The sequence below is a fragment of the Tauraco erythrolophus genome, chromosome Z (genome assembly GCF_009769465.1).
Source record: "Tauraco erythrolophus isolate bTauEry1 chromosome Z, bTauEry1.pri, whole genome shotgun sequence".
Classification (NCBI taxonomy): Eukaryota; Metazoa; Chordata; class Aves; order Musophagiformes; family Musophagidae; genus Tauraco; species Tauraco erythrolophus.
In genome coordinates, this window is record NC_141496.1 from 57,668,223 (window position 1) to 57,695,085 (window position 26,863).

The 26,863-nt window shown below is 41.0% G+C and overlaps 1 protein-coding gene across 1 annotated transcript in view; it reads left to right on the forward strand.

Moving 5' to 3' along the window:
- Window positions 1-26,863, forward strand: part of MCC (MCC regulator of Wnt signaling pathway) — a 216,120-nt gene that overhangs the window by 31,965 nt on the left and 157,292 nt on the right. The window contains exon 3 of the mRNA XM_086629428.1: window positions 8,263-8,474. Within this exon, the coding sequence (XP_086485554.1) occupies window positions 8,263-8,474 (212 nt within the window). The remainder of the gene's footprint in view (window positions 1-8,262; window positions 8,475-26,863) is intronic.

A 26,863-nucleotide genomic window follows, 5' to 3' on the forward strand; every position in this document is an offset into this window, starting at 1 on the left:
ATGCTAGTCTGCTGGCAAGTACTGAAACAGTTTACACAGATGCATTTCTACAGTAATTGAATAAATTTGAAGAAGGTCATTTGACTGAAATTTCATAAGCATTTGTTAATGTGCATTTCTTGGGCTACTGGTTTAAGAAGCCCAACTTCTTCATCCACAAAGCTGTGTTGCATGACTGGCAAATTTTATATAGTTTTTATATTTCGTAAAAATCTGCTTAGAAAAATGTATCATGGAGCGTAAAAAATCAAACCCCAAAAGCCTAAAAAAAGAGATGTTAGTGTTACTTTAGTAAGTGAGAGTGCTGGTTAAGTTTCAGACTATTCTAATTTCTTTAAAGAGGCGCTTAAGAATTTCACAGATTTACTTTATAGTTATACTCTATAGTGAGTCTGGCAGCACAGAATTACTGAGTTCTGAATGTACCAATATGGAGGATACTTCAGTGAACCTGAAATACAGTTAAGGTTTTGTGATGATTTGAAGAAACATACCAGTAGAAGCTGAAAATGCTATAAGTGCAGTTCAGGGACACAGAGGAGACGAAGCATGAGCCGACTGCACTTGGTGTGCCTACCACACTTAGGATACGCACCTGAAACTGTGCACGAGCCTTCAGTGGGCATTAAGAAACATAACTGGAGAAGATTTACTTTACTGAGTTATGTCTACAAGAGAATTCTTGGCTATTGTGAGTATTAGTTTTGTATGTTCTGAAAGGCAAATAATTTTACTATTACAGTCAAATCTTGGCTTCTCTTTCCATTTGTTCTTTGTGATATTTTCATGCCAAAAACATTACACTCTATTAGATCATTTGTTTGATACTGATGAGTATTTTTGTGATAGTTGTAATGCTATAAAGCGTGTACATTGTATTGTATATTCCTAGTACTAGCAAAGGCATATAAAATGCTGCTCGTATTCGTTCAAAGTATTTCTTTGAAATGTGTAATTTCATAATTGTTTCAAAGACTCGCTTGTCTTGGCATGATATCAGAGTGTTCTGGAGCTTTTTGTTCTTTGAGGGGTTTAGAAAACACTAAATCTAAACAAAAATTATCAAACGTGTCAGATGCATTTTTCAGAGAAGTCCAAAGCTTTTCTTTTAGAAGGAAAGTGATTGATTTGGTTCAGTTTTCTTCTTAGGTCTAATTTCATGAAACATATTTCTCCCATGGAGTACGTTGCCTTAGTAATTCAGGGTGGGGTACAGCTGTAGCTTCCTTCCTTTATAGCCTGTTATCCTCATTTTCATTCCTAATGAGAAAAGGACTGAAATAACATACCCTAACAAGGTCTTCTCTGCAGTGTCAATCAAACTGGATAAGGGTATGGTGAGAGGAACAGGACCTAGATAGTGATCCCACAGACACTTCTCTTAGAGATTCCTCTTTTCCCATAACTGCTTCTTCCATAGCAAATTATTTCTTTCTGGGTCACTGGAGAAGAGTGGCAAAAAGTTCTGATGAGAACTTCCTCTGGAACTGAATGGTGGGTTGAGAATGCATTTAAAAATTGTGCCTTTGCAGACTTCTCTTCCAAAAGAAAACAAAAGCTTTTTTTTTCATTCTGAATTCTCCTAAGACTTGTAATGGATGTTTAACAGATAGCTTTCTGTGTTTTTAAATAAACATTCTCACCCACCTGTGCATGTGAGGATGAGTTATTACGGTCACTTTGTTGCCATGTTATCATTCATATTGTTTTGTCGTCTGATGCAAAATAATAAACACGTTTAAAATTCTTTCCTGTTAAATAGGAAAGAGTTACTCCAGCTGACAGGCTTTGAGCATGTACCAGGTGGTAACCATGGACAGAGAAGCTGGAGCCTTTGGGCTTTGATTCCTGTGTGGGAGTGGTTCCTTGACTTGCACAGAACATTTTGTGGTTATCTTGCGGTTTTAACTAGGTTCCCTTCCAGACATAAACTGTTCTACTAGAAGGTTTTTGTGAACAAAAAAACTATCCCCACTCCCTCATTAGTTTCCTATAACTCTTCTGGGAAAATTATTACAGACAGCAGGATGTGAGAGAAAATGCTTGTTTTCTAATGCGTTGTGGAGAACATTGGTGTTATGGAGACACGTGGTGTTACGTAGGAAACAATGGAATAGTTTCGATAAGCTCCAAATATGACTTTATCATTTTCATTTCTTTGTTCAGGTCTGCTTAGTATAAATTTGATCTCTCTTTGGAGCATGGCTTCCTTTCGGTTGTTTTGATTTACTGTATTTCATAATGTTCCTTGAGCAATCAGAGCTCTCTTCAACTTCTAAATTTGCTTTAAAATGCATTTGGCCCTTGTAATTTTTGTATCAGCTTATGAGAGTTGGATATCTGTATGTCCAAAGACTTGTGCTCCATGCCTCTTGTCTTCCTGCCCTACCTCTCATTTTTTATAGCCAGGCCTACTCCTCGATGTCTTATTCATCTGACTGCTAAATGCAAAATGACCATTCTTTGTTAATTTTGGATGTTTTTTCCCTTCATGAACTGGTGTTGTCACCTCCAAAACCACTATTACTGAAGTTAGTCAGGAACTTTGAAATGACTAGTACTTTTCACAAATATCCCTGTTGCCTCCATTGAATAATAGAATAAACGTTAAAAATTCCCACCCTTTTTGACAGGCTGTCACATTTTAACTATTGAATGAAAGATTAGCAAAAAAAAAATGCTGAAAGTAGCCATTCTTCTGGTAAGGTAATGCTTTTGGAATACAGAAAGATTCTGTCTTCAGTCAATCAGAATCTGAATTTTGAATATGGAACAACATGGAAGTGCAAAAGAAGAATTATCTGGCTTTCCTTAGAAAGCTACAAAGTCAGTGATTATGCCTAATGAGTGATGTGGTGTGTGGAACGAGATGGTAGAATCAGATGGACCATATCTCCAGGAATTGTTGTATACCTGTAGTAAGGCATGAAGAAATAATTATGCAACTTCTGATTACAAATTCATGGCTAATTGAAATAGGTTTTGAAACGAGAGGCTAACATTGAACTGAGAGGACTTAACTGTCTGCCCACTCAGCAGTAAAATCATCATATTCTGCAATGAAATTTCTCCCAGAAGCTGCAAGCTATGCCTGGTGTGTATGTAAATGATATCCTGTTAAATGTCAGAGTTCCTTGAGGAAATTTAAGTCACTAAATGTCACTGATTACTCCTGGAAAACAGTGATCAGACTTTCGATTTGTGCTATTAAGACGCTCCTCGTTGAGTGTGGTGTAGCAATGAGACCCAGAGTCTGGTTGTGCTCATAGTGTCTTACATTGTCAACTGTCTCCATGTTTGCCATTCATAAGCCAGACTCATTTGAGAAGCTGATGTGGGGCTTATCTTACAGTACTTCACTTTTCCTGATATCCCAGATCCTTTCAGCAACTAATACGTCTTCAGTGCTCTACCATCTTGATAGGTTATCTTTCCTACTCTGTGAGCAAAGATGAAATGACATAATGCCTGGTCCGCCAGCATAGCCTGGTAAAGTTAACCTTTACCAAACCCAAAAGCCTGGCTGTATGTAGACTTGTAGTTATGGTAGGCACTTGCTTCTCTGTTGGAGATTACAAGCCTTCTAGGCAGAAGGTTAATTGGTAGCAGAGAAGATGAAATGCCATTTTCTTCCATATCAGCATGATGGGATGATACCAGTACCAGAACACAGACCTCTGTGCTGTTACTGAGAGCTTTGCAGGTGATAAAGGAAGGTTAAGCTAGCAAGAAGTCTTGATGCAGGTGGGCCAGGTGTCCTATCATAGTAGTATTTGTCAATGGAATTGATTAAAGTTACTTTAAACAGCTTTGATGCAGACCAACTGAAAGTTTATCTGTGATTATGGGATCTTGTATATGTATGTGTCACCAAACTAAGCTGTCCTTTTTTTTTCTTAAATGTGATATCATATCTCAAAGTTTAAATAACTGTAAATTGTAAGGATATAAGTAAGAGCTGAGGCTAACTAAATGAACAGGAAAACCTGCAAAAGACAAAATGTTTAGTTAAATGTTTCAGACAAGATTTAGGTTGCCTTGCTGTGATTGACCTGGCTGATACTAATGGATCCACATATACTCAGATGCACTACTCATCTACTCTGCAAAAGGCTAGAAATAAAAAGTTCCTGTTAGGTACTGAATGTTTGCTGTAATATGAATTTCACCCAGAATTAATTATAGGTCAAGTGCTAGTGGTACCAGGAAGGCAGTTAAAGGAATACTTGTATAGAAGCATGTGTTGTATCAGAAGCTTTTATACTGCACTTTTAGAGAAATCTGATGTGTCTGTTCAATCCAAAAATGATTAACTGTCTTACTCTGGAATTGAAATGTTACTTATGTAATTTGAAAACAATTATATGCTCTTACATTACTTGGCTGATACAAATATTGTGCAACTAATTATTTATCTTCTTCTGCTTAGTTGTTGTAATAACATCAGTTTTCCGTCATGCTTGTTACCAGGGAATTTTCATGATAATAGTTTTGTTTCATTTAATACAGAAATTTCATGTTTCATGTGATCGTTAAGTGCAGAGCAACAGGAAAAACTACTATCAGATGTGCGTAGTTCTGTAAAGACTAGTTCTTAAACACAGGTTTTAGGAACTATAGATTCCTAGTTATCAGGTCTGCTACCAGCTTTTCATGTGCCATCGTACCTAATGATCCCTTCTTTCTGATTACTACTGTAAGGACAAGAGTTGTGTGTTAATTACAGCGACATACAAGAGTGGTACGTTACTTCCTGAACGAATTTTCAGTTACAACTGAAGTCTCAGTTTTGACAACTCTGGAGTTTCCCTGCAGAGCTGAGACTTGAAAGGAGGACAGTGTCTTAACAGCCAGAGTTTTGGAATCTGTTGGGAAAGCACTGGACAAATTTAGAGGTTAGGGCCAAGCCCAAAATAAAATACTGGAAATGCCTTCCTTTGCAACAGTCATCTCTCTTTGCGTTTTTAGTATGTATGTTTTAAATTAGGAGTACAGAGTGGTACTTTTAAGAAAACTTGGGTTAAAAATACAGTCACAATACAGTTGTAAAACCCCCAATCTTTCCTGGATCCATCTGTGACTGACAGGTGACTTCTCAGCCAGCTGAGTGTTCTAAGTGCCTCCAATCTGATAGCAGATGGTGCAATCTGTGAAGGCCACTTGGGTGTTCAACAAAGCTACTGTTGTTAATTGAATGAATGTGAAAGCTCTTTTGCAAAACAATGTCCTCTGAGTAATAGAAATTTAGTGCACGTACTCCGTTGAAATATGTGCCATATTTAGCTCTGTAGAAAGAGGAGCATCTGTATAATATAACCGGCCCTTTTAATTCTGTGGCTGTGCCTGTGTGGATAGAGTTGTCTGCCATGACTCGTCAAGCCTGGGAGCTGTCAGAACTGATCCCCTGCCTCCCTCAGGCTCCTGAGACTCTGCTGATGCTTCATCTCTGTGGGTTGATGTCTTTTTTTTTGCTGTACGGTGTACTGTAGCCAGGAGAGGGCAGAAGTACCTAACGCTGTGCATACCCACGAGTCAGTCGTAACGCTACTCACAGCGTAAGATGGTGCTGGTAGCAGCATCTTAGTTCAGCTCTATTGGAGAGCTTGCAGCATGTAGCTAGGTTAAGTACGGTGGTGTATGCTCTTGGTGGAAAAGTAACTGAATTAATCTTTAATTTTCACCTGTGCCTGTGGTAAGGAATCATAGTAACTATTAGTACTAAATTAATTCTTTTTGTTTTGTGTTATTTTCTACTTACATGTTTAAAGACTAGCGTATCCTCATTACAGTAAGGCAGGGAAAACACCCCTGGCTTTCCTGAGTCGCTTAGTTGTGCATAACTGCTTTGCAGGGTGCTGGGATGTTGACCTAAAGCTACAGATGAGATGCTGTCTTGCCTCCCTTCTGACTGGTTTCCTGTTTGCACCTTTGCAGCGTCATCTTTCTCAGCAAGGGGGAAGCATTCTGCTAATAGTTCATTATAGTTTATTGTTTCTCCCTGGCATTGTACTGAATAAATAATAGCCACTGATTAGCAAACGCTCACTTAGAATGCTAATGAATATTTGAGAGAGAGAACTAGCTCATAAAAAGGAAAAGATTTCAAACTAATAGGATGGGATTACAGACAATTACTTATGGTTTGATGATTGCATGGTGGATTTAGAGTTTTGCTCTAATCTGTAGCTCTGGATTCTATTCTGACTTTTCCATCAACTCAGAATGTGTGCTTGCACAAGTCATTTAGTTGTTTTTAATCTTCATTATGCTACACATGAGATTTTACAGTGCTGGCCTCGGTTATTGAATAATCTAGTGTCTACCGTGGAATGTTTTGCCATAAGAAGTTGTCGAACCTAAACCAGCAAGATTTTAAAAGGATTAGGACAGTTGTATGGGAAGCAGAAGCACCAAGAGATGACATAGTTGCTGATAAAATAAGAAAATTTTGTTAAATTTGTTTTAAGGTTTAAGCCCATCTCTGGCCGTAGGGAACTGGAAGAATTGTACATGGAGAAGGAGCAACCCTGCATCTGACATAGTAATTGACATTCAGTGATCCTTAGCTGTTGTAAATGACACTGCTTTTACTCTATACCGAATAATGTATGCAAATGCTTTTATTTCTCCTTCTGAATCTTGTAATTTAGTAAATGATCTATGCAGTGAAATTTTTTTTTTTTTTTCCCTGATATTGTCAACATGTGCAAGATGGAGAGTAATGGTGGTGGAGCTGTTTGATTTTTTTCTTTCTGGAAAAACAAGCTGGCTTATTTATGTGTCAGCAGTGTGCCCTGGCAGCCAAAAGGGCCAACCGAGTCCTGGGGTGCATCAAGCACAGCATAGGCAGTCACTCAAGGGAGGTGATCGTCCCACTCTGCACTGCACTGGTGCAGCCCCACCTTGAGTACTGCGTCCAGTTTTGGGCACCTCAATATAAAGAGGACATCAAACTGCGGGAGTGTGTGGAGAGGAGGCAACCAAGATCATAGAATCATAGAATGGTTAGGGTTGGAGGGGACCTCAAAGATCATCTAGTTCCAATCCCCCTGCCATGGGCAGGGAAACCCTCCACTACACCAGGTTGCCCAAAGCCTAATCCAACCTGGCCTGGAACGCTTCCAAGGATGGGGCATCTACAACTTCTCTGGGCAACCTGTTCCACTGCCTCACCACCCTCAGAGTGAAAAATTTCTTCCTTAGATCTAATCTAAATCTGCCCTCTTTCACTTTAAAGCCATTGCCCCTTGTCTTATCACTACATGCCCTTGTAAAAAGTCCCTCCCCAGCTTTTCTGTAGGTTCTGTAGGCCCCCTTTAAGTACTGGAAGGCTGCAGTAAGATCACCTCAGAGCCTTCTCTTCTCCAGGCTGAACAGCCCCAACTCTCTCAGCCTGTCTTCATAGCAGAGGTGTTCCAGCCCTCGGATCATCTTCGTGGCCCTTCTCTGGACCCGCTTCAGCAGCTCCGTGTCCTTCTTGTGTTGGGGACTCCAGAGCTGAATGCAGTATTCCAGGTGGGGCCTCACAAGAGCAGAGTAGAGGGGCAGAATCTCCTCCCTTGACCTGCTGGCCATGCTTCTTTTTATGCAGCCCAGGATACGGTTGGCTTTCTGGGCTGCCAGCGCACATTGCCGGTTCATGTTGAGCTTCTCATCCACCAGCACTCCCAAGTCCTTTTCCTCAGGGCTGCTCTCAATCCATTCTCTGCACAGCCTGTACTTGTGCTTGGGATTGCCCCAACCCACGTGCAGGACCTTGCACTTGGCCTTCACCGTCGCTTGCAGATGGTGAAAGGTCTCAAGGGCAAGACTTTCGAGGAGCAGCTGAGCTCACTTGGCTTGTTCAGCCTGGACAAGAGAAGGCTGAAGGTTGACCTCATCGCTGTCTGCAGCTTCCTCAAGACTGGAGTGGGGGACGGTGGAGAGGGAGCTGCTGATCTCCTCTCTCTGGTGACCAGCAACAGGCCACGGGGAAAAGGAATGAAGCTGCATCAGGGGAAGTTCAGATTGGACAGTAGGGAAAGGTTCTTCACTGAGAGGGTGGTCTGTCACTGGAACAGGCTTCCCAGGGAAGTGGTCACAGCAGCAAGCCTGTCAGAGATCAAGGAATGTCTGGACGATGCTCTTAGTCTTATGGTTTAGTTTTAGGTAGTCCTGCAAGGAGCAGAGAGTTGGACTCGATACTCATAGGTCCCTTCCAACTTGAGATATTCTGTTATTCTATGTGTTCTTTATACACGTTTTTCCATTTCTGCATTTTAGGTGCCTTATCAGGAGCCAGAGAAAGCTGGGAGTATGATTCAGGGGCAAGAGACCTTCAAAGTCCGGACCTCCAGAGTCATTTTACACTACAAAAGGTGTTGGAGTATGGTGGAAGCAATGTAACTCAACGGGCTGCTCTACAAAGACTTCTAGCTCAGGCCTCAAATTTTAACAACTCTGTTGGAGGAAGCTACTTAGAACTTGCCAACACTGTAAGTGCGTTTTGCTTCTGTATTTAAGTTTTGTAGAAATTTTTTTCTTTTTTTTTTTTTCCTTAAGTCCAGTCTTAGAGCCTTCATGGAAACAGTGCTACACTGCTGTTGCCTTCTATTTACCAGAAAACCAGTGTGATTTTAGCCATAGTACATGTATAGTATTTCCAAAGCTTGTATAACTGTGTTTCATCAAAAAGAGAAGGTGTCTGTGAGGAGCCAAACTGAAGTTCTTAATTTGGGCAATTTAGTAGAAGAGTTGTGTATGAAAACTTCCTACCATTTAATTTTTTTAAGTATGATGTCAGACTGTTCAGAAATGTTGTGCAGAAAAATTCTTCCCGTGTTATTTCATTACTGCCCACTAAATTGTTTAATAATTGTTTTAAATCTTTGGTGTGCTGGCACTGTACTATTTTATTTCTACAGTCATGAACTATTCTCTATTGCAAAAAACTACATAACTGTTGAAGGAGTAGGGCATTAGTTTTTGCTTCCCCATCAGTGTATTGGGATCAAGTTTGTGTTTTGATTTTAAGCCAGATGTGTTACAAGAGACCCCCCATTTTGTAGCATGTTTCTGATGTGTGTTGCACAGGATTTAAGTGGAGGAGTAAAAGATGCTAGAATGAAAGCAGGAAGTTTCTCATTTTTAAAATGACTGTTTATTGGCATGCTTGACTGTGATGAAATAGACTCCTTGTTGATAGTACCATAGGATAATTCAAGCTGAAAGAGAACTTCAGGAGGTCATCTAGTCCAACAGCATCCTGCTGAAGACTTAACATCTAATGGAATTAGATTGCTGGCAACAGAGGAAAATCAACTTAAAGTGCACTATTTGAAACAAAAATGATAAAAAATATTCTGAAAGTGTTTTCAAAAGCCACCTAGGTTTTATTTAAGTTCCTGAACATGAGCTGATATAGGACCTAAAGTTTGCATACGCAGAGTAAAAATACGGAGATATTAAAACTTATTTAAAGGAAAAAAGAATTCAAGAAGGTTGACAGTTCCTTAGAGGAATTGCGTCCTTGTTTTCCCTAGGAAGGATAGTAAGGGATCAACTGTGATAAATCATAAACTCTTGATCTTCAAAACTGGACAGAAGCATATGGAAACTGGAAAGAGTGGAAAACGAGCAGGCGTACATGTAGTATAAAGAGGGGAAGATGGAAGACCTGAGAAATTATAGGTCAGTTAGCAGCTTTATGTATACATTCCAGTAGTTTTCTGGAAATGTGAGCAATTTTAAGAGAGTAAGAGAAAACACGTTGATTTGTAAAAGAATAATCATGTCCGTCCAATCTAGTACCACCTTTAACAGAATAGTAGACTTTGAAGATAGAAGAGAAACAGCAGATACAGTACTTCTCCAGTAAGACATCTGACCCTGCCTTGAGTACCGTCATCATCAAAGCAAGAAACATCATCTAAATGTAACTACTAATAGGCAGATATTGAACTGGGTTGAAAATTGTGGGGCACTGGTTTTTCAATTGTTTCCTGAGCTCCATTCTGTCCCGTGTTCTCTAACTTGTATGAAAACACTGCCAAACTCAAGTCAAAATATAATGGCAAAACAGGTACTTCCCCGCCCTGAAAACTGCTCTCACAATAATACCTTAAAAAGATTCAAGTCTAGGTACAAGGAAGATAGTGAGTGAATCAACATACTGTTTCCTGTTCAGTTATACATGTTCCATAGCCTTGATCAACCTGCTTAAAAATTACTATTTTGGAAGCACATGAGCTGTTTCGCATTCAATTATCTTAAAGGATATAGGATGTACTTTAAAAGAAGTTTAGGTGGAGCTGCTTAAGACCGATATGTCTGTGCAAATAGAGTGCCTTGCATTCTTTTGTTTCTAGATTGGGAACTGTGAGTTGCTGTGTCCTTTTTGAATCTGGAGTTCATACAGGTTTCAAGGTGGAGATGTACTAATACATCCTTTGTCTATGCTTCTGGCTGACGATGGTTCAGAAATGATGGGCTTTGGTAACTTGTACGTTTGCAAATATGAAGACACAGATGGGCAGTGTTATTTGAGAATGCACTGTGTGAAGGCTTCAGCATTGCTACGATGTGTAGAAATGTTAAAAATAAAAATTCTGAAGGCTCATAAGAAATAAAGATCCCCAGGTATTATGGCTTTCTCTTTGTTCCCATCTCTAAATTCCTTCAATGCTTACTGTCACGAAAGATGCCTGATCTTTGTTTTAACAAGTATCTGTTATACTTCTGCTTTTAAATATTTTTTCTGTGTTCTTTCAAACCATACTAGAATCAGCAGCCTTTCATTTATATGGAGATGAGTACAATAACATCTCCGTTTGACTCCTGCTGAGCATTAGTGTCATGGGTCATATGTAAATTTTTGCCTTTGCTTTATGAAAATGGAGACAGAAGGGAATGGGAGAAAATGGAAAAAATGGTTTACTTTGTTTTTCACTATTCACATTTATTCCCTTTACACAGTTTTTAATACTGAGGGACATGCTTACTGCAGTCTAAATTTAGACTCTTCAAAGGAATAAACATAGCCTTCTTACAGCCGTGATCTAATACGGGTACTTCCTTTTCTGTCTCTTGCTCAGACTGTTTTACCTAACTGCATTTGCCACAGTGACAAGCTGAGCTGCTCCCTTGCATTCACTCTCAGAAAAGACAGATCTCAGCTTTCACATTTTCATGGGGCGAATCCAGGGAGCTTTTCCGTTTGTACAGAAGGAGCTGGGCAGGCTACTTTGCGCTCTAACCAGGTGGAGGTTTAATAACTGCATTTTTCTCCCTTTGGTAGTTGGTTGTATTTCTTTCTGTAAAGCCGTGTAATAGAAGGACAAAGATTTAAAACCAGTCTCTGTATGGACATTTCTCTGCGGAACTCTAAACGCTCCTGAAGTTAACCAAGGAGGGTTGTCTTCTTCAGAACACTGTGCGAAAATGCGGAGCCAAGACTTTGTGTGTCATCCTGCTCCTGGGTGAAAAGTTCCTGGCAGCTTCTCCCAAATGAATCTGCACAGGCCATACAGACACACTCTTGGAAGCAATGTTTTTACGTTTCTTTGTAGATGTTTAAACTTTAGACTCAGAGGTCTAACAAAGTAACTATTGTATGGGAGAACATAAATCAGTTAAAGTGCTTTCTGGTTACAGAATCACAGAATGTTAGGGATTGGAAGGGATCTAAAAGGATCATCTAGTCCATCCGTTCATTTCACATCATTTTGCTATGTTTTTCTTTATTAATACATGTTCAGATTCAGCTTTTGTTTTACCTGAATAATTTATTCTGTAGTCTTTACAGGATGTGTAACTCAATGTTTTTCAGATTCACATTTTTACACCTTAATATTAAGAATACATTTCTCTTTATAGGTCTTCACCTTGGTACCAATATTTATGACTAACTTATTAACCTTTAACGTGACCTGTCACCACTTACTGACGATGTACCTGTTCGTGCCAGTAGGTTACACCCTACAGCAAATATCTCTGATGGAAACCCTTGTATGTGTTCCAAATGTAATCGTTTATGAGCTTGGTTTGTATTCCATTGGGATGTACATAATTCAGTATTATTCATGGATAGAAAAGTATTCAAGCATTTCAAAAGATTTCTTTGTGCGTGTGCATGTTTGGGAGTCCTTTTTTATTTGTACTTGAATCTTCAGAAGTTGGACAAGGATCACTAATGTGGATAGTCATACCACTGTAGTGAAAGAGCTGATTTGTGTGGTGTCACATCTGTTTGCTTCCCAGGCGGCTGTGCGATCTTGATGTGTTCCCTGCAGAGCTATCAGGAGGGATATCAGCTGAAATATTGCTGTTCTCTGAAAACATCACGTGGGGCAGCGTCTTGATATGATAGGCATATTTCACATTAGAATGCCAATGAAGTTTAATAAGCTTAAGCAATGAGATTTGAATACATTTAATTCCCTTTCCATATTTTCCTTGCACATGATGAAAATAGATTAACTTAATTTTGAGAGGTTTTTTTTAGTAGAATGTGTGCATAGAAATGCTGATACTTGTCTGCGTGCTTACTATTAGTTTCTGTTGCATTAATTCAATGTTGTCTTAAGATTCATGTATTAGTTGTCACAAGATTTACAAAAGTAAAACCAATTGGGATCTTTTCATTTGTCATGATGATATGATCTTGTACCTCCATTCTTTTAGCAGTAAATAACTCGGGTTTGCTGAGAAAATCTCTGCACAAAGATCTTACATTTTTCGTATGTGACCCCAAGTATATTGATACATGTTTTTTTTGAAACTATCCAGTCCCTGGACTGGTGTGTTCTAGGATCCATTAATCTCTGATTTTCCTTCCATAGACGATCCAGCTATATTGGAAGCTCTTTGACTGCATATTCCTTGCCAGAGCTCTTTTTGTTGAAAATGTTTAGAAAGATTTGATGAGGGTATGGTTGACTTGCAGAGGTGAAGAGTACAGCTATATTTTTGAGAATAGAGTGTGGTGGGCTTTCTTCATGACTGCTTGCTTTTAGAAGACCGTGTTGCTATTTCCTCCTCAAAGCAGCTATGCAAGTGTCCACAGATGTGGTTGTTCTAACTGTACTAACTCAGAGAGAAGGGCATATTTACGGAGTTGCCAGCATCACTTCCTGCACCATCTCTTTGTGCTGGCCAACAACTAAGCAGGCATAATCCTGCTTTATTTTCTGCAGGGCTGTCAATGCAAGATGGATGTGTTTGAGTAGAAGGGCATCGGTGCAGTTACTCCACCTACCAGATCTGCTCACTCTTCCCATCTTAAGGGGAGATGGTTCTGGAATGTCTCCATCAAGAACAAAACAGAAACCTAATGCAACAAGATTCTTAATGCATCTTCTTGTAACTACTGTGGTATACACTTATCCTCAGCTATTCCTTTCTGATTTGCATGTGTGTACGTCATTTGGAGGTTCTAAAGACTTCGTTGAGCTTGGGAATGGACCATTGTGATGATGCATCTGTGTGACAAGGTGTGCTTTCTGTACAGCAAAATTAAGGTGACTAAACCGAACTTAGTTCTTACTGTGGACTCTCTGTGCCAAATGCAGATATCACCTCTGTTGGGTACACAACCAGAAGTTTATAAAATACGAAGGCGTACTAGAATATTCATAGGAAAGCAATATGTAGTTGTATTAGCACTAGTCTCTCAGCATGATCACTAGCAGATGAAAAATTAACATCTTTGCTTTAGGAAGTGTCATGTTCTCTGAAAATAGATATTCTTACTGCAATACTTCTTCGTTAGTCAGACTTGGTGAATGTTTGCATTGCTAATTTTTTGTCCTTAAGAGCATTAAGCTGCAAGTTATGACAAACAGAACCATTAGTTTGAGAAAGCTATTCTTTATACCTGACATAGTTTATACTGGGTGGTAATATTCCAAAAGTCACTATTACATTTTCAGGGACAGATGACTTATCCTTTCCCACCTAGATGATCTGCTCCATAATCAGCCAACCTAACTTGCTGTGGCCTGTTTATGTGAATAGCTTTTGGTTATAAAAAAAGTACACTAAATATGATCGTTGTTTTTACATTTATGTCAGACTCTAGTGCAGCTAGTTCTGGATAACTGCTCGAAACAGCATTAATGGGCTGTTTCATCCTGAGTCACAATAACCATTTGTGTGCTCTGAATTAAATTAAATGTGAGTTTTATTGACATCGCACAGATATTTATTTTGGGAAATGATCTTTTAAGGGAAACTATCAAGGAAGTCTGAAGACAGAACTGTACCGTGAAAGGTGATTCCATAGTTGGTTTGTAGGCTACTTTTGTTTGGTGTCCCTGTTAATGAGAAGCTACTGTGAAGTGTCTCATTTACTTTCTAAAGTTTTTATGGTTTTATAATTCAATAATATTGTTATGTCCCTTTCTGGCAGAGTCTACCCCTTTTTTTTTCTCCCTCCTCTCTTCAAATCTTCTCTGTTTTTAAATTAAACTTGTTTGTTCCTTGGTTTGGGAAGCTCTGCTCCTTCAGCTTCCCCACCCCTTCCCTTATAGACAGGGAAATTTGACCCCGAAGCATCAGGTATCCCATGCTCTCAAGACACATCTTTTTCAATGAAAGAGAGTAATGCCTTTCTGGTCCCTCTGCGCGAGGCTAGTGCAGATAAGAAACACTTAAATTCTGTGTATTTCAAGGAATTTATTCAGTGCTATAGCCACTTTGTAGGGTATGTCAGAATTCAGTTACTCATGCACAGATTGATTTTTCCCAAGTTATTTTGTTGATGAGTCTGTTCTGTATTTGGGAACCAGTGCATATTGTTACAGTAAACCATGGGAGCCCCGTCTCTTCCTCTCCTCCCCTTGAAACCATTTGTTTTTCCTATCCTACATGCAGCTGTATTATAGTTTCTTTTTCATGCCAGTAAAAGCTATTACTGTAAAAATGTAGCCTAATGATTCCTTCAGCTGGAATCCTAGCAGGTAGGAAGGCCTGAAGTTGAAGAAGATTCTATTGATGTGGACAGTAGAGCCTGCTCTTTATAAAAGATTTATGCCCAAGATAACCTTGCCTTTTGTACCTTTGCTTCCAAACTAGGCATCGTTTCCATTCTGCCAGGCTAAAAATAGAATCTGAGAATTCCATTAAAGCAGGAACTGATTATTGGAATATAGATTCGGGAGGCTTGGCTTGTGAGAAAGCAGGCACAAAGGCAGTTTTTTCTGACAGACGTTTTTTATGTTTAGGGATGTGGGAAGTTGTTTGCTGTTTGTCTTTGATTTCAAGCCAGCATTATAATGGAGTTTGTTTGTCTAAAGCAGGCATCAGGTATAATAGGATTATGCATTGTGTTTATTCAGTCCTGGCTTCCATAGCCCTCTAATAGTGCTCAGTTATTAATTTTTATCTTATTAGTTAAAACGGATATTATGGATTAGGTCTGCCAGGACTCATCTATTTTGTATGAAATGTAGTTTTTCTGTCTTTTGAACTTAACTGAATTGTAACAGACATAATGTGGTGAGCATTATGTCTGTTACAAACTTTCTTGAAAATTCCCTTCAGTAGCATGTATGCTGAGGTTTTGGGGGTTTTTTTTGAATTCTGTTACCATTTCCATCTGCAGATGATCACAGTACAATGTGATGAGTGTCAGCACGGGACACATTTTTTCAGGCAGCCTTTAATAGATCTTTTTGACTAAGGCTTTTAATTGGATATTTTACGGGACAGTTGAACAATACCTCTTACAAGCATATAACGAAGGTGAAGTGCACAGAATGACGGGTTTTGACCCAGCTCTGCGATTGTAATTGGATGATGGGAACAGGCGTGTGACAATTGAGTGCTACAGAAAAGGTGGTCTTAACAAGTGCGTGTAAGTACCTGTTTTGAAGGTCCATGGCTGAAGTTTCAAAACTTCTAATTTAACTTAGTTGCAAGGACTTTGTATCTTTCCCTCCATCATTGCTTAGGAACTGTCTTTACACATCCCATTTTGTTTGCTGTAATTAAGGGAGCTCTGGCTCCAGTGCAGGTGTTCAGATCTTTTCATTTTTCCAAACTTTTTTTTCTTCCCGGTTGGCTGAAATGAAGAGCAATTCACCTGGTACATTGGGCCAGCACCACTGCACACAGCTATACGGAATACGGTATTATTATCTTGCTTGGCAGGAGTAATCTGAGCTTGAGGCCTAGGATTAGTCTGTTGAAGCAACATTAACCTCCTGGATTCTGGTGTGCCAGAAAGATTACACGTAGCTCTTGTCGCGGTGTCTTCTGTCTTTCCAACTTTTCTGCCTGTCCTCTGAGTGTGAACTGTTGACTTGACATAGTTGCAGGTGGTGATGCTCAGCTTCTGTGAATCTTCCTCTATTAAAAAGATGAGTTGTCTACCTGGACTTATCCAAAGCATTTGATACTGTCCCACACGACATCCTCATCTCTAAACTGGAAAGACGTGGTTTTGATGGATGGACCACTCGGTGGATAAGGAATTGGCTGGATGGTTGACCTCAAAGAGTTGTGGTCAACGGTTCAATGTCCATGTGGAGGCCAGTGACGAGTGGTGTTCCTCAGGGGTCGGTACTGGGACCAGTGCTATATAACATCTTTGTTGGAGACATGGACAGTGGGATCGAGTGCACCCTCAGCAAGTTTGCAGATGACACCAAGTTGCATGGTGTTGCGGACACGCTGGAGGGAAGGGATGCCATCCAGAGGGACCTTGACAGGCTGGAGAGGTGGGCCTGTGAGAACTTCATGAAGTTCAACAAGGCCAAGTGCAAGGTCCTGCACATGTGTCGGGGTAATCCCATGCACAAGTACAGGCTGGGCAGAGAATGGATTGAGAGCAGCCCTGAGGAAAAGGACTTGGGAGTGCTGGTGGATGAGAAGCTCAACATGAGCCGGCGATGTGCACTGGCAGCCAACCGTATCCTGGGCTGTATCAAAAGGAGCATGGCCAGCAGGTCAAGGGAAGTGATTCTGCCCCTCTACTCTGCTCTCGTGAGATCCCACCTGGAATACTGCATTCAGCTCTGGAGTCCCCAACACAAGAAGGACACGGAGCTGCTGAAGCGGGTCCAGAGAAGGGCCACGAAGATGATCCGAGGGCTGGAGCACCTCCGCTATGCAGACAGGCTGAGAGAGATGGGGCTGTTCAGCCTGGAGAAGAGAAGGCTTTGGAGTGATCTTATAGCAGCTTTCCAGTACCTAAAGGGGGCCTACAGGAAAGCTGGAGAGGGACTTTTTACAAGGGTGTGTAGTGATAAGACAAGGGGCAATGACTTTAAACTGAAAGAGGGCAGATTTAGGTTGGATATAAGAAAGAAATTTTTCACTCTGAGAGTGGTGAGGCAGTGGAACAGGTTGCCCAGAGAAGTTGTGGCTGCCCCATCCCTGGCAGTGTTCCAGGCCAGGTTGGACGAGGCTTTGGGCAACCTGGTGTAGTGGAGGGTTTCCCTGCCCATGGCAGGGGGGTTGGAACTAGATGATCTTTTAAGGTCCCTTCCAACCCTAACCATTCTATGATTCTATGAGAAGATTTATTCGCCGTCCCCTTGTACGCACATACTAAACCCTTGTGTTTTGGTTACACAGTATACAGGAATTTCGATAATAAGGGGAAAATCTTAACCACAGTGCACAGTTGGAAAGGGGCTCTTAAGTGCTTTTGCAGTTCAGTGCTAGTTCAGTTGATAATGGAGTAATCAACCATTATCCTGCCAACCAAGCAAGGCAAGGCAGGGTTTCCACAGAAGCTTGTCTTTGCTATGATTAAATTCATCAAGATGCTGCTTCGTTTTGGAATTGTTTCTCTGTCACTGTCAGGTCTGAGACATTGACTGGAGGCAGTGCAGGATGCTGCCACTGTTCAAACTCCTGCTTCTCTTTATGTCGTGGGTTTTTTTGAGATGATTATGTTTGTCAGCACAGCTGTTTTGGGGAACTATTTTGGTGCCAGTGCAGAGGAAATAGGAGGTGAGTACTTCTGCACAGGCGCTCTCATGCAATTACTGTTTCTACTTTTTGTGAAGAACTGTTTCAGCCTGATTACTTCATTTTAGGCTAGAAAACCACATTATCACTTCTCAGCTGGGAGGCAGATTATGATAATAGCTATGTTGCAGTGTATTGGTAAACACTTTCCATCGTGGTAGGAAGCAATCAAAGTAAACTTTGAGTTTCAGGAAGGGTAGTGTCTGTTATGTGAAGAGTTTGTAATGAAATAAAAACCCCACTGATGTAACCAAGTGACGTTAGTGCCTTTAAACTGAACAGCCATCTCTAATTTCCACACTGACTTTTGTATTACTTTAATACACTGAATTTTGTATTACTTTAATACACTGAATTTTGTATTACTTTACCTACTTGAAGCTATAATTTTAGGAAAGTGACTAGAGAAAAAGACATTGAATCTTTCTACCATATGAATTTTTAAAGAGATTACAAGTGCATGTTATTAGTTGAATCTAATTTTTACATGAATATTGTTTGTCTAGTATGCATTACAGACAAGGAGGGTAAGGTCTTTGTTTCTGTAGCACCTACAGGGGTGCCAGGTGTTTCCTCATAAGGATGAAATGTCTTTGTGTCAGGATTCTAAACTGTGACGACAAAACAAACAAGACTTTTTTTTTTAAGACGGATTTGTTTGTTTGCTTTGGTTTATTTGGTTGATAGACCCTTATCTGAGAGTAAGCACTGGAAATATTTAGCAAGTCATTTCTAAACTTAATGAAATAAGGGACTATCCAGATGAGGTCAGAAAGTAAAGAAGATTTTAGCTTTGTGATCATGTTTCCTGAACCTGAAGGGAGCGTAAGTGGCTTGAGAAAAGTTTAAACAGGTCTTGGATTGTAGAACTAAACACTCCATGCAAGAAAGTCAGAGATGTCATAAATGCTGAAGCAGGGTTATTTGCCGTCCCTCCCAATGTAAAATGAAACCAACAGATACGTAAGGCTGACATAGAAATGAATGAGGCAGAGGTAAGGCAGTCTCGAAGTTTATGATGAGAAGCTTAAATATAGGAAGATGCATATGAAAAAAATCACTGGAGAGGTATAAAAGGTACCTGACAAAGCAGCTAGAAGGGCAGTAAACTGAATTTTATAGATCAGACAGGGGTTAGAATAGAGAGCTTGAATTTTATGTTTAGCTATCCAGGGAGAGGGAAAAAAAAAAAAACGCCACCACCAAAGACCTTTAGAAAAATAAAGAAATGCTCGTATTTACTGGATAGTAAGTAGTTAGGGAGTTGAGAAGTAATCTGTAGACTAACTTGCTGATCTTAATGAGCAGCCACTAAACTATGCAGCCAAGGAAGATAGCAAGTAAAATAAACTTCACATGAGGGCTGTAGGAATTCAATTACAATAATCTTAATTTTGTTGATAGTAAAATATATCTGGCTGAAAACTAGGGGGTTTGTTTCACCAAAGGTTTTATATATATCGTTCCAGCTCACATCACTGTTGAATTGATTTTTGTTATAATTTCTGCCAAAATGAAAGCTCCCCAAACCCCTTAAGTGCTCAGTGAAGTTGAAGCTCTTGTTATTTAAATGCTCATGCCAGGCAAAACGTCTTGTAGAGCTTCAAGTAGAGATCTGTCAAACACTTGCCTTGCGTTTGCCAGAATTCATCTGATTGAAAATGTTTCTAGTGGAATATTTGAGTGAATCCAAACTTTCAAATACTTATACATACATACATATATATGTACATTTATATCAATAAGTGTGTGTACACGCACATGTATAGAACATGAGTGCATATATATGTGTATACTTGTTTGTGTAGGTATATATAGTATATATACAAACGGCATAAATATGTGTGTGTGTATATATACATGTAGTCAGAAAGTGTTCCTCAGTTCATCTGTTAAACATTCAGAAGAGATCTTGACCTCAGATGGTGAAATGGGATGCTTGGCTAGGCGGGAGGTGAAGTGTCCAAGTACAGCTCTGATGTAAACCAAGGGCCAGGATCTCTCCCCTTCTTTGTGTCACTGTGGGCACTTACGTGGTCGCTGATCCAGGTCTGGGAGTTGTGTCTTCAATATACCAGTGGTAATGGAAGTCAGAGAGAAGAGAAATCTTATAATTAGGGAAAATAATTACAGACTGATCACACATAGATGTCTTAGAAGAGATCAAGAGTTAAGAGAAGTGGGCAGCTGATGAACTGAGTTGCTGAACGTTTGCAAAGATGAGACCATGACGGTGGAGTTGGTACTGGAACTGGAGATGAGAGTGTATGAAGCACAAGACACAAAACCAAGAGAGTTTAGGAGTAAGGAGGGAATGTAAATGAGGAAATCTCACTGTCATGGATTGGGAAAATAGGAGGGACTTAGCAGGAGAGTCCTGACAAATCTTTCTTATGCGAGTGAGAACTTTTGAAAGAGATACAGTTCACAACTGATAAGAGAGAATACAAGTTCTGACAAAGTAGAAGAGTAGGTATCTTAAAGGTAGAATTAATCCACAGATATTTTACTAAGAGTGGCCATATTTTTAGTGCAATAAGTATGCAAAACCACAGGCTGTATCTAGAGGAGTTAAATCAGAGCGGCTACCACAATTGTAGAGACTGGAAGTGAAATGAGTGAATTTACCTTGTGGTTAATAACTGGAGGAATGCATGACTGAACTGAGGGAATGCTGGATAATGAAGGGAAGCTAAGCAGAAGTATGATGGCATGAATTGTACTCTAAAGAATGGCCTTGTTTGTGGTTTTAAGCAAGGAACAAATGAACAGTGATGTCTGTTAGGTGTCTGCAACATGAAAGGAGCAGAGAAATTGCTACCCTCTCTCCCTGTTGTCCTCACAGACAAACCTCTAACGTGAATAACAGGCATTCATTGACCTCCTGGTCCTTTTCCTGTCCTGACCTGATGCTAAGGCTCTGTGGGGTCAGAGGGAATCAAAATGAATGTGATGGCTTTGGATGAAATGACAGAAAATGAGAGTGGCTGTTTGACAGGTTGGTGAGTGGCTTCATGGCATGAAATACTGGAGGACAGAAAAAGGGATCAAATGTGAACTCCCAAGGAGACTGGTTAGGTCAAGGACATGACTTTTTAAGTGGATTAAGTATCTGAGGAAGGGTGAACAGGTGAGAGTAGCTGATTGAAGTGCTATTTGGAAATTACATTATTCTAGGCATGTTATCTGGTTTAGACTAATCGAGATGGTGTGATTGAAGGAAAGAAGTTTGCTTGTGTTTTCTTCAGAGAGAGTGCTTCCTTCTTCAGTATAAGGTTACACACAATTGTTTCAAATGAGTTGGATTTTTATCTCTCAACCTAGGTGCATAACCTTCACTAGCATTAATGAGAACAGTTTGCATCAAGAAGAACCTGCCATCCCTTTCAGCCTCTCCCTTTTAAATCATAGTGCATTAGTGCTATTGAATAAAGATTTTTCTGGAAACATTATCCAACTACTGTATTGAATTTCTGTTTCCAAGTTTAGCTTTCATGCTAGCCTTCTGAGTGCTATTATTTTGTCCATGGAAATTTAGACTTTGGCACTACACCTGTGTATTTTGTGCCAGCGTGAGAACAAAAACATGTTGTACTCAAATTCTGTGTGGTAGATTTGCAATGTTTGAAGGTGTAGTTTATTTGTGTGTGAGATTGTTCAGGGTGCTGCTTTAACTGTAGAGATGATACTGAAACAAACAGACACAAACTAAATGCTCGGTGGACTTCAGTTAGTTTCATTTCAATTACAGAGCTAATTAAACAGAACCAACCAAGAAGGCCATATTTCATACATCCTGGAATTGTCATCAGCTAATCTTGCATGTTGTATGAAGAGGGGAACTGCTTCTCAGAAAGTGGTACACACTATGCTAAAGAGTATGGGATACATACGTATTTAATAGATAATTGCTTTTGTGCTGTCGTTTTCACTCTGCAGCTGTCAAAACAAGGAAGGAATGTTCATCTATGTCAATTGTCACACCTGCTCCAATAACTGTTAAGAAATACGAGTATTGTAATTACTCAGACATATTCACAGAATCACAGAATGTTAGGGATTGGAAGGGACCTCAAAGGATCATCTAGTCCAATCCCCCTGCCGCAGCAGGACCACCTAGATCAGATCACACAAGAATGCGTCCAGGCGGGCTTTGAACATCTCCAGAGAAGGAGACTCCACAACCTCTCTGGGCAGCCTGTTCCAGTGTTCTGTTAGCCTTACTGGGAAGAAGTTCTTCCTCATGTTTGAGCAGAACCTCCTATGTTCCAGCTTATATCCATTTCCCCTTGTCCTATCATTGGATGCCAGTGAGAAGAGCCTGGCTCCATCCTCATGACAGTCACCCTTTACATATTTATAAACATTAATGAGGTCCCCCCTCAGTCTCCTCTTCTCCAAGCTAAAGAGACCCAGCTCCCTCAGCCTTTCCTCATAAGGGAGATGGTCCACTCCCTTCATCATCATTGTGGCCCTGCGCTGGACTCTCTCAAGCAGTTCCCTGTCCTTCTTGAACTGAGGGGCCCAGAAGTGGACACAATATTCCAGATGCGGCCTCACCAGGGCAGAGTAGAGGGGGAGGAGAACCTCTCTCGACCTACTAACCACACCCCTTCTAATACAGCCCAGGATGCCACTGGCCTTCTTGGCCACAAGGGCACATTGCTGGCTTGTGGTCATCCTGCTGTCCACCAGGACCCCCAGGTCCCTTTCCCCTGTGCTGCTCCCCAACAGTTCAGTCCCCAACTTGTACTGGTACATGGGCTTGTTCTTACCCAGATGCAAGACTACACTTGTCCTTGTTGTATTTCATTAAATTTCTCCCCGCCCAACTCTCCAGCCTGTCCAGGTCTCTCTGAATGGCAGCACAGCCTTCTGGTGTGTCAGCCACTCCTCCCAGTTTAGTGTCATCAGCAAACTTGCTGACCATGCACTCTATTCCCTTATCCAAGTCATTGATGAATATGTTGAACAATACTGGTCCCAGTACTGACCCTTGAGGGACTCCACTGGATACAGGCCTTCAACTGGACTCTGTCCCGTTGACCACTACTCTCTGGCTTCTATCCTTCAGCCAGTTTACAATCCACCTCACTATCCGATCCTCCAGACCACACTTTCTCAGTTTAGCTGTGAGGATGCCGTGGGAGACTGTGTCAAATGCTTTACTGAAGTCAAGATAGACCACATGCACTGCTCTACCATCATCCACCCACTAGGTGATGTCCTCATTAAAGGCTATCAGGTTTGTCAAGCACAACTTCCCCTTAGTGAAGCCATTCTGACTGCCTCTAATGACCCTCTTATCCTTGATATGCCTAGAGACAGCACCAAGGATAAGTTGTTCCATTATCTTTCCCGGGATGGAGGTGAGGCTGACCAGTCTATAGTTACCTGGGTCTTCCTTCTTGCCCTTTTTGAAGACTGGAGTGACATTTGCTTTCCTCCAGTCCTCAGATACCTCTCTCGTTCCTCATGATTTAGCAAAGATGATGGCGAGTGGCCTGGCAATGACATCCGCCAGCTCCTTCAGCACCCACGGGTGCATTCCATCAGGACCCATGGATTTATGGATGGCCAGGTTGCTTAACTGGTCCCTAACCAAGTCCTTATCAACCAGGGTAGACTCCTTCTCTATCCTGATTTCCTCAGGAGCCTCAGGGTTCCAGGATTCATCAGGGTAGCCTCCAGCAGTATAGACTGAGGCAAAGAAGGCATTCAGTAACTCTGCCTTCTTCTTATCCTCTGTCACCAGGGCACCCTCCTCATTCCCCAGTGGGCCTACATTGCCTCCAGTGTTAGTTTGATCTGCAGTGTATTTGAAGAAGCCCTTTTTGTTGTCCTTGACCTTTCTTGCAAGGTTTAATTCCAAGGAGGTCTTAGCTTTCCTGGTTGCCTCCTTACATCCTCTGACAGCAGACCTATATTCCTCCCAAGTGGCCTGCCCCTCCTTCCATGATCTGTACATTGTCTTTTTCCACTTGAGTTTGCCCAACAGTTCCCCATTTAACCATGCAGGTTTCTTGGTACCCTTTCTTGACTTCCTACCTGTTGGGATGCATCGGTCTTGAGCTCGGAAGAAGAGGTCCTTGAAGGCTAACCAACTGTCTTGGGCCCCTTTACCTTCTAGTACTCTGTCCCATGGGATTTCTCCTAGCAGTTGTTTGAAAAGATCAAAGTTGGCCCTACTGAAGTCCAGGGTTCTAGTTCTGCTACGTGTTCTCTTCCTGCCGCATGAGATCCTGAACTCCACCATTTCATGGTCACTACAACCAAGGCTGCCCTCGACCTTCAGCGTTTCAGCCAGACCCTCCTTATTAGTGAGAAAAAGATCCAGCAGCGCTCCTCTCCTAGTAGGCTCATCCACCATTTACATCAGGAAGTTATGAGGGAGAAGCCTTGTAAAATAACTAGAGTGCTAATTTTGTCCATATTCTGTGGCAGTTTCAAAAGTAAAGGAGAGAAGGGCAAGAGAGTTGTATCTTGTCCCAAAAGAATCCTTTTACACCAGGTGGTAGAGTAAATCTTATTAAATGATTATTCAAATACAATCAAAAGGTAGACTCCTCAATGAGTCTCAGATACATGTCAATGATTTACTACAGTTTAATAAAAGTAAAAACTGGAATAGAGTGGCCATAGGATTATTAGAGCAACAATCTGCAAACTAGCTACACTAATGGTTGTTACTGGATAATTCTGAAATTATCTTAGGAAGAATCTGTCAGTGCAAATGCGGTTACCTAAAAGCAGTATGCATCATGAGTGCTTTAGAGGTATGGAAAGCAGTAATTGATCAGAATGCACTGAGATCAAGAGGAAGCCCCGGCCAGTGTCTGTCTTGATGAAACGGCATTTGGTGGATGTTGCTTCTGAAAGCCTCAGTGACAGTCAGGTTCGTCCAGCTTCTTGTTTCCCCCTTCTTGCTTTCATCGTAGTATGCACTGAGGCATCCACTGACACCACGTCCTCTTGGGCTAAGAAATGTGCTTCTGTAGGTTAAAAGATTCCTCTTCCCATTCCCACCCCGAGACCTTCCTTGACTGTAGAGGCTAAAGAAGAAGACAGCACAAGGTTGGAGGGCAAAGGAGCATCGCTGTCCTAGGCCAGGAACTGAGACATGGAGAGAGAATGAACAGTCAGATGCCAAATAGAAACAGCGAGGGACCGAGTCCAACAGGCACCTCTCCCTCACTGGATCACAGGGTGCTCTGTTCTTTTCCTGGCAGTGCAAAATTGGCATACTTGAGATTTTCCTTCGTTTTCTTTGAAGCCTGCCTTTGGCACAAGCCAATGGGAAAATACATTTGGATTCAACAAAGTTCTTGGTACTCTGCTGCTGTATTAGGTTGCTTACATGTACTTGAAAATAGTGAAACTGCCTGGAGATGATTGGTCAGGTCTATCTGGAAATTTAATTTTGAGATGTGATGTTTTCATTCAGTTAGTAAATGGACTCGGAGAAATGCTAAATAATATGGCATTTCACAGAGGAATGAGTTCCACATCTGCAGGTATTCAGAATATGTTCTTGATGCTACCGAGTATTTAAAAAATGTGATATAATAGTAACTATTTTAGAATAATGATTACATTTAGTCTTAGCTAGCCATCCACAATAAAAAAATGCCTGCAAAGTTTGTAAGGACATTGAAACAAACAGTGCCAGTACTTACAGGTTAGTTAAAAGTAACAGTCAATGCTTTCTAACTGGGAAATGTGTATTCCTGTACCGCTTGGTGCAAGCATGCAGAGATTGCAATGGGAGTCAGCTGGGGTTAAAGTCAAATAATTTTTCATCAGAGATTGGTTTAACTGTTTCATTAATTTGGACGTGAGTTACACTTAATTTTTAAATTTCAAATAAACTTTGTTCTGAAAGTATCTGCATGTATCTCCTATGTTCTTGTGCACATCTGAAACTGAATTCTGCTGTTGTTTTTCAGTCAGTACCTCTGTCTCTTTCCACCACGTTAGTGTATGGAGTAGGAAAGAGGCAGAAGATAATCCCATGCGGGTACAGTACGGAGTGGATATAGGTCAGGTCCTTGAGTGTCTTGCACCGTCATGCTTGGGATGCATCTGTAGTGCTGTGTGCTCTGGTCTGCCTGATGGCTTATCTGCCAGGTGTGGACAACCGTGGTGAGCAAGGAAGGCAGATCAAAACTTTTAATTTCTCAATGCCTGTTTACAGTCAGCTGGGAAGTATTTGGCAGTATAGGGGTATAGTATGGGAAATGCAGAATATGGAAGCCATAATTAATGTGGCTTTTCCTTTAGAAAAGGGAAGTCTTAGAACTTTATTCTTAAGTAATTCTGAGACTCATCTCTGTGTTGGTGAACCTGTGATAGGTGTGGCAGAATTGGACAAAGATCAGATGGGAGCAGATTTTCATCAAATGTAAGAGGTAATGTGGAAGTCGATAGGGGTAGTGATGCAAAATACAAAAACTTTGTCATCCTGCCATTTGTGAAGGCATAACTTGGAAAAGATAAAACCTTTTTTAACGTCCTGCATCAGCTGCAGGAATTTTTAAACTGAAGTAGCTTTTTTTTTCTCATGTGTGAGCAACGAGGTAAGTCATTACACTGTCCCTTTATTCCTGGGCATGAAACAAGGTTAATCACATTCTAACGTACGGGAAATCAGTGTGCAAAGCTGCTGTGGATATACTGTGGCACACTCGCAGCCCGCGATCTGAAGGACTCGGCATCTTCCTGGCTCCGTACCCGGCGGAGCGGGGAAGAGCCGCCTCCTGCCAGCAGAGAGCGGTGCAGGCCCTCGCCGGCGTCCGAGGGGCGGGAAGTGGGAACAGATGTCGGGAACAAAGCCGGTGGGTAAAGGAGGAATACAGAGAGAAGCACTAAACGTAGAGGCAGAGCTGGAGGTGAAGGTGAGACAGGGAGG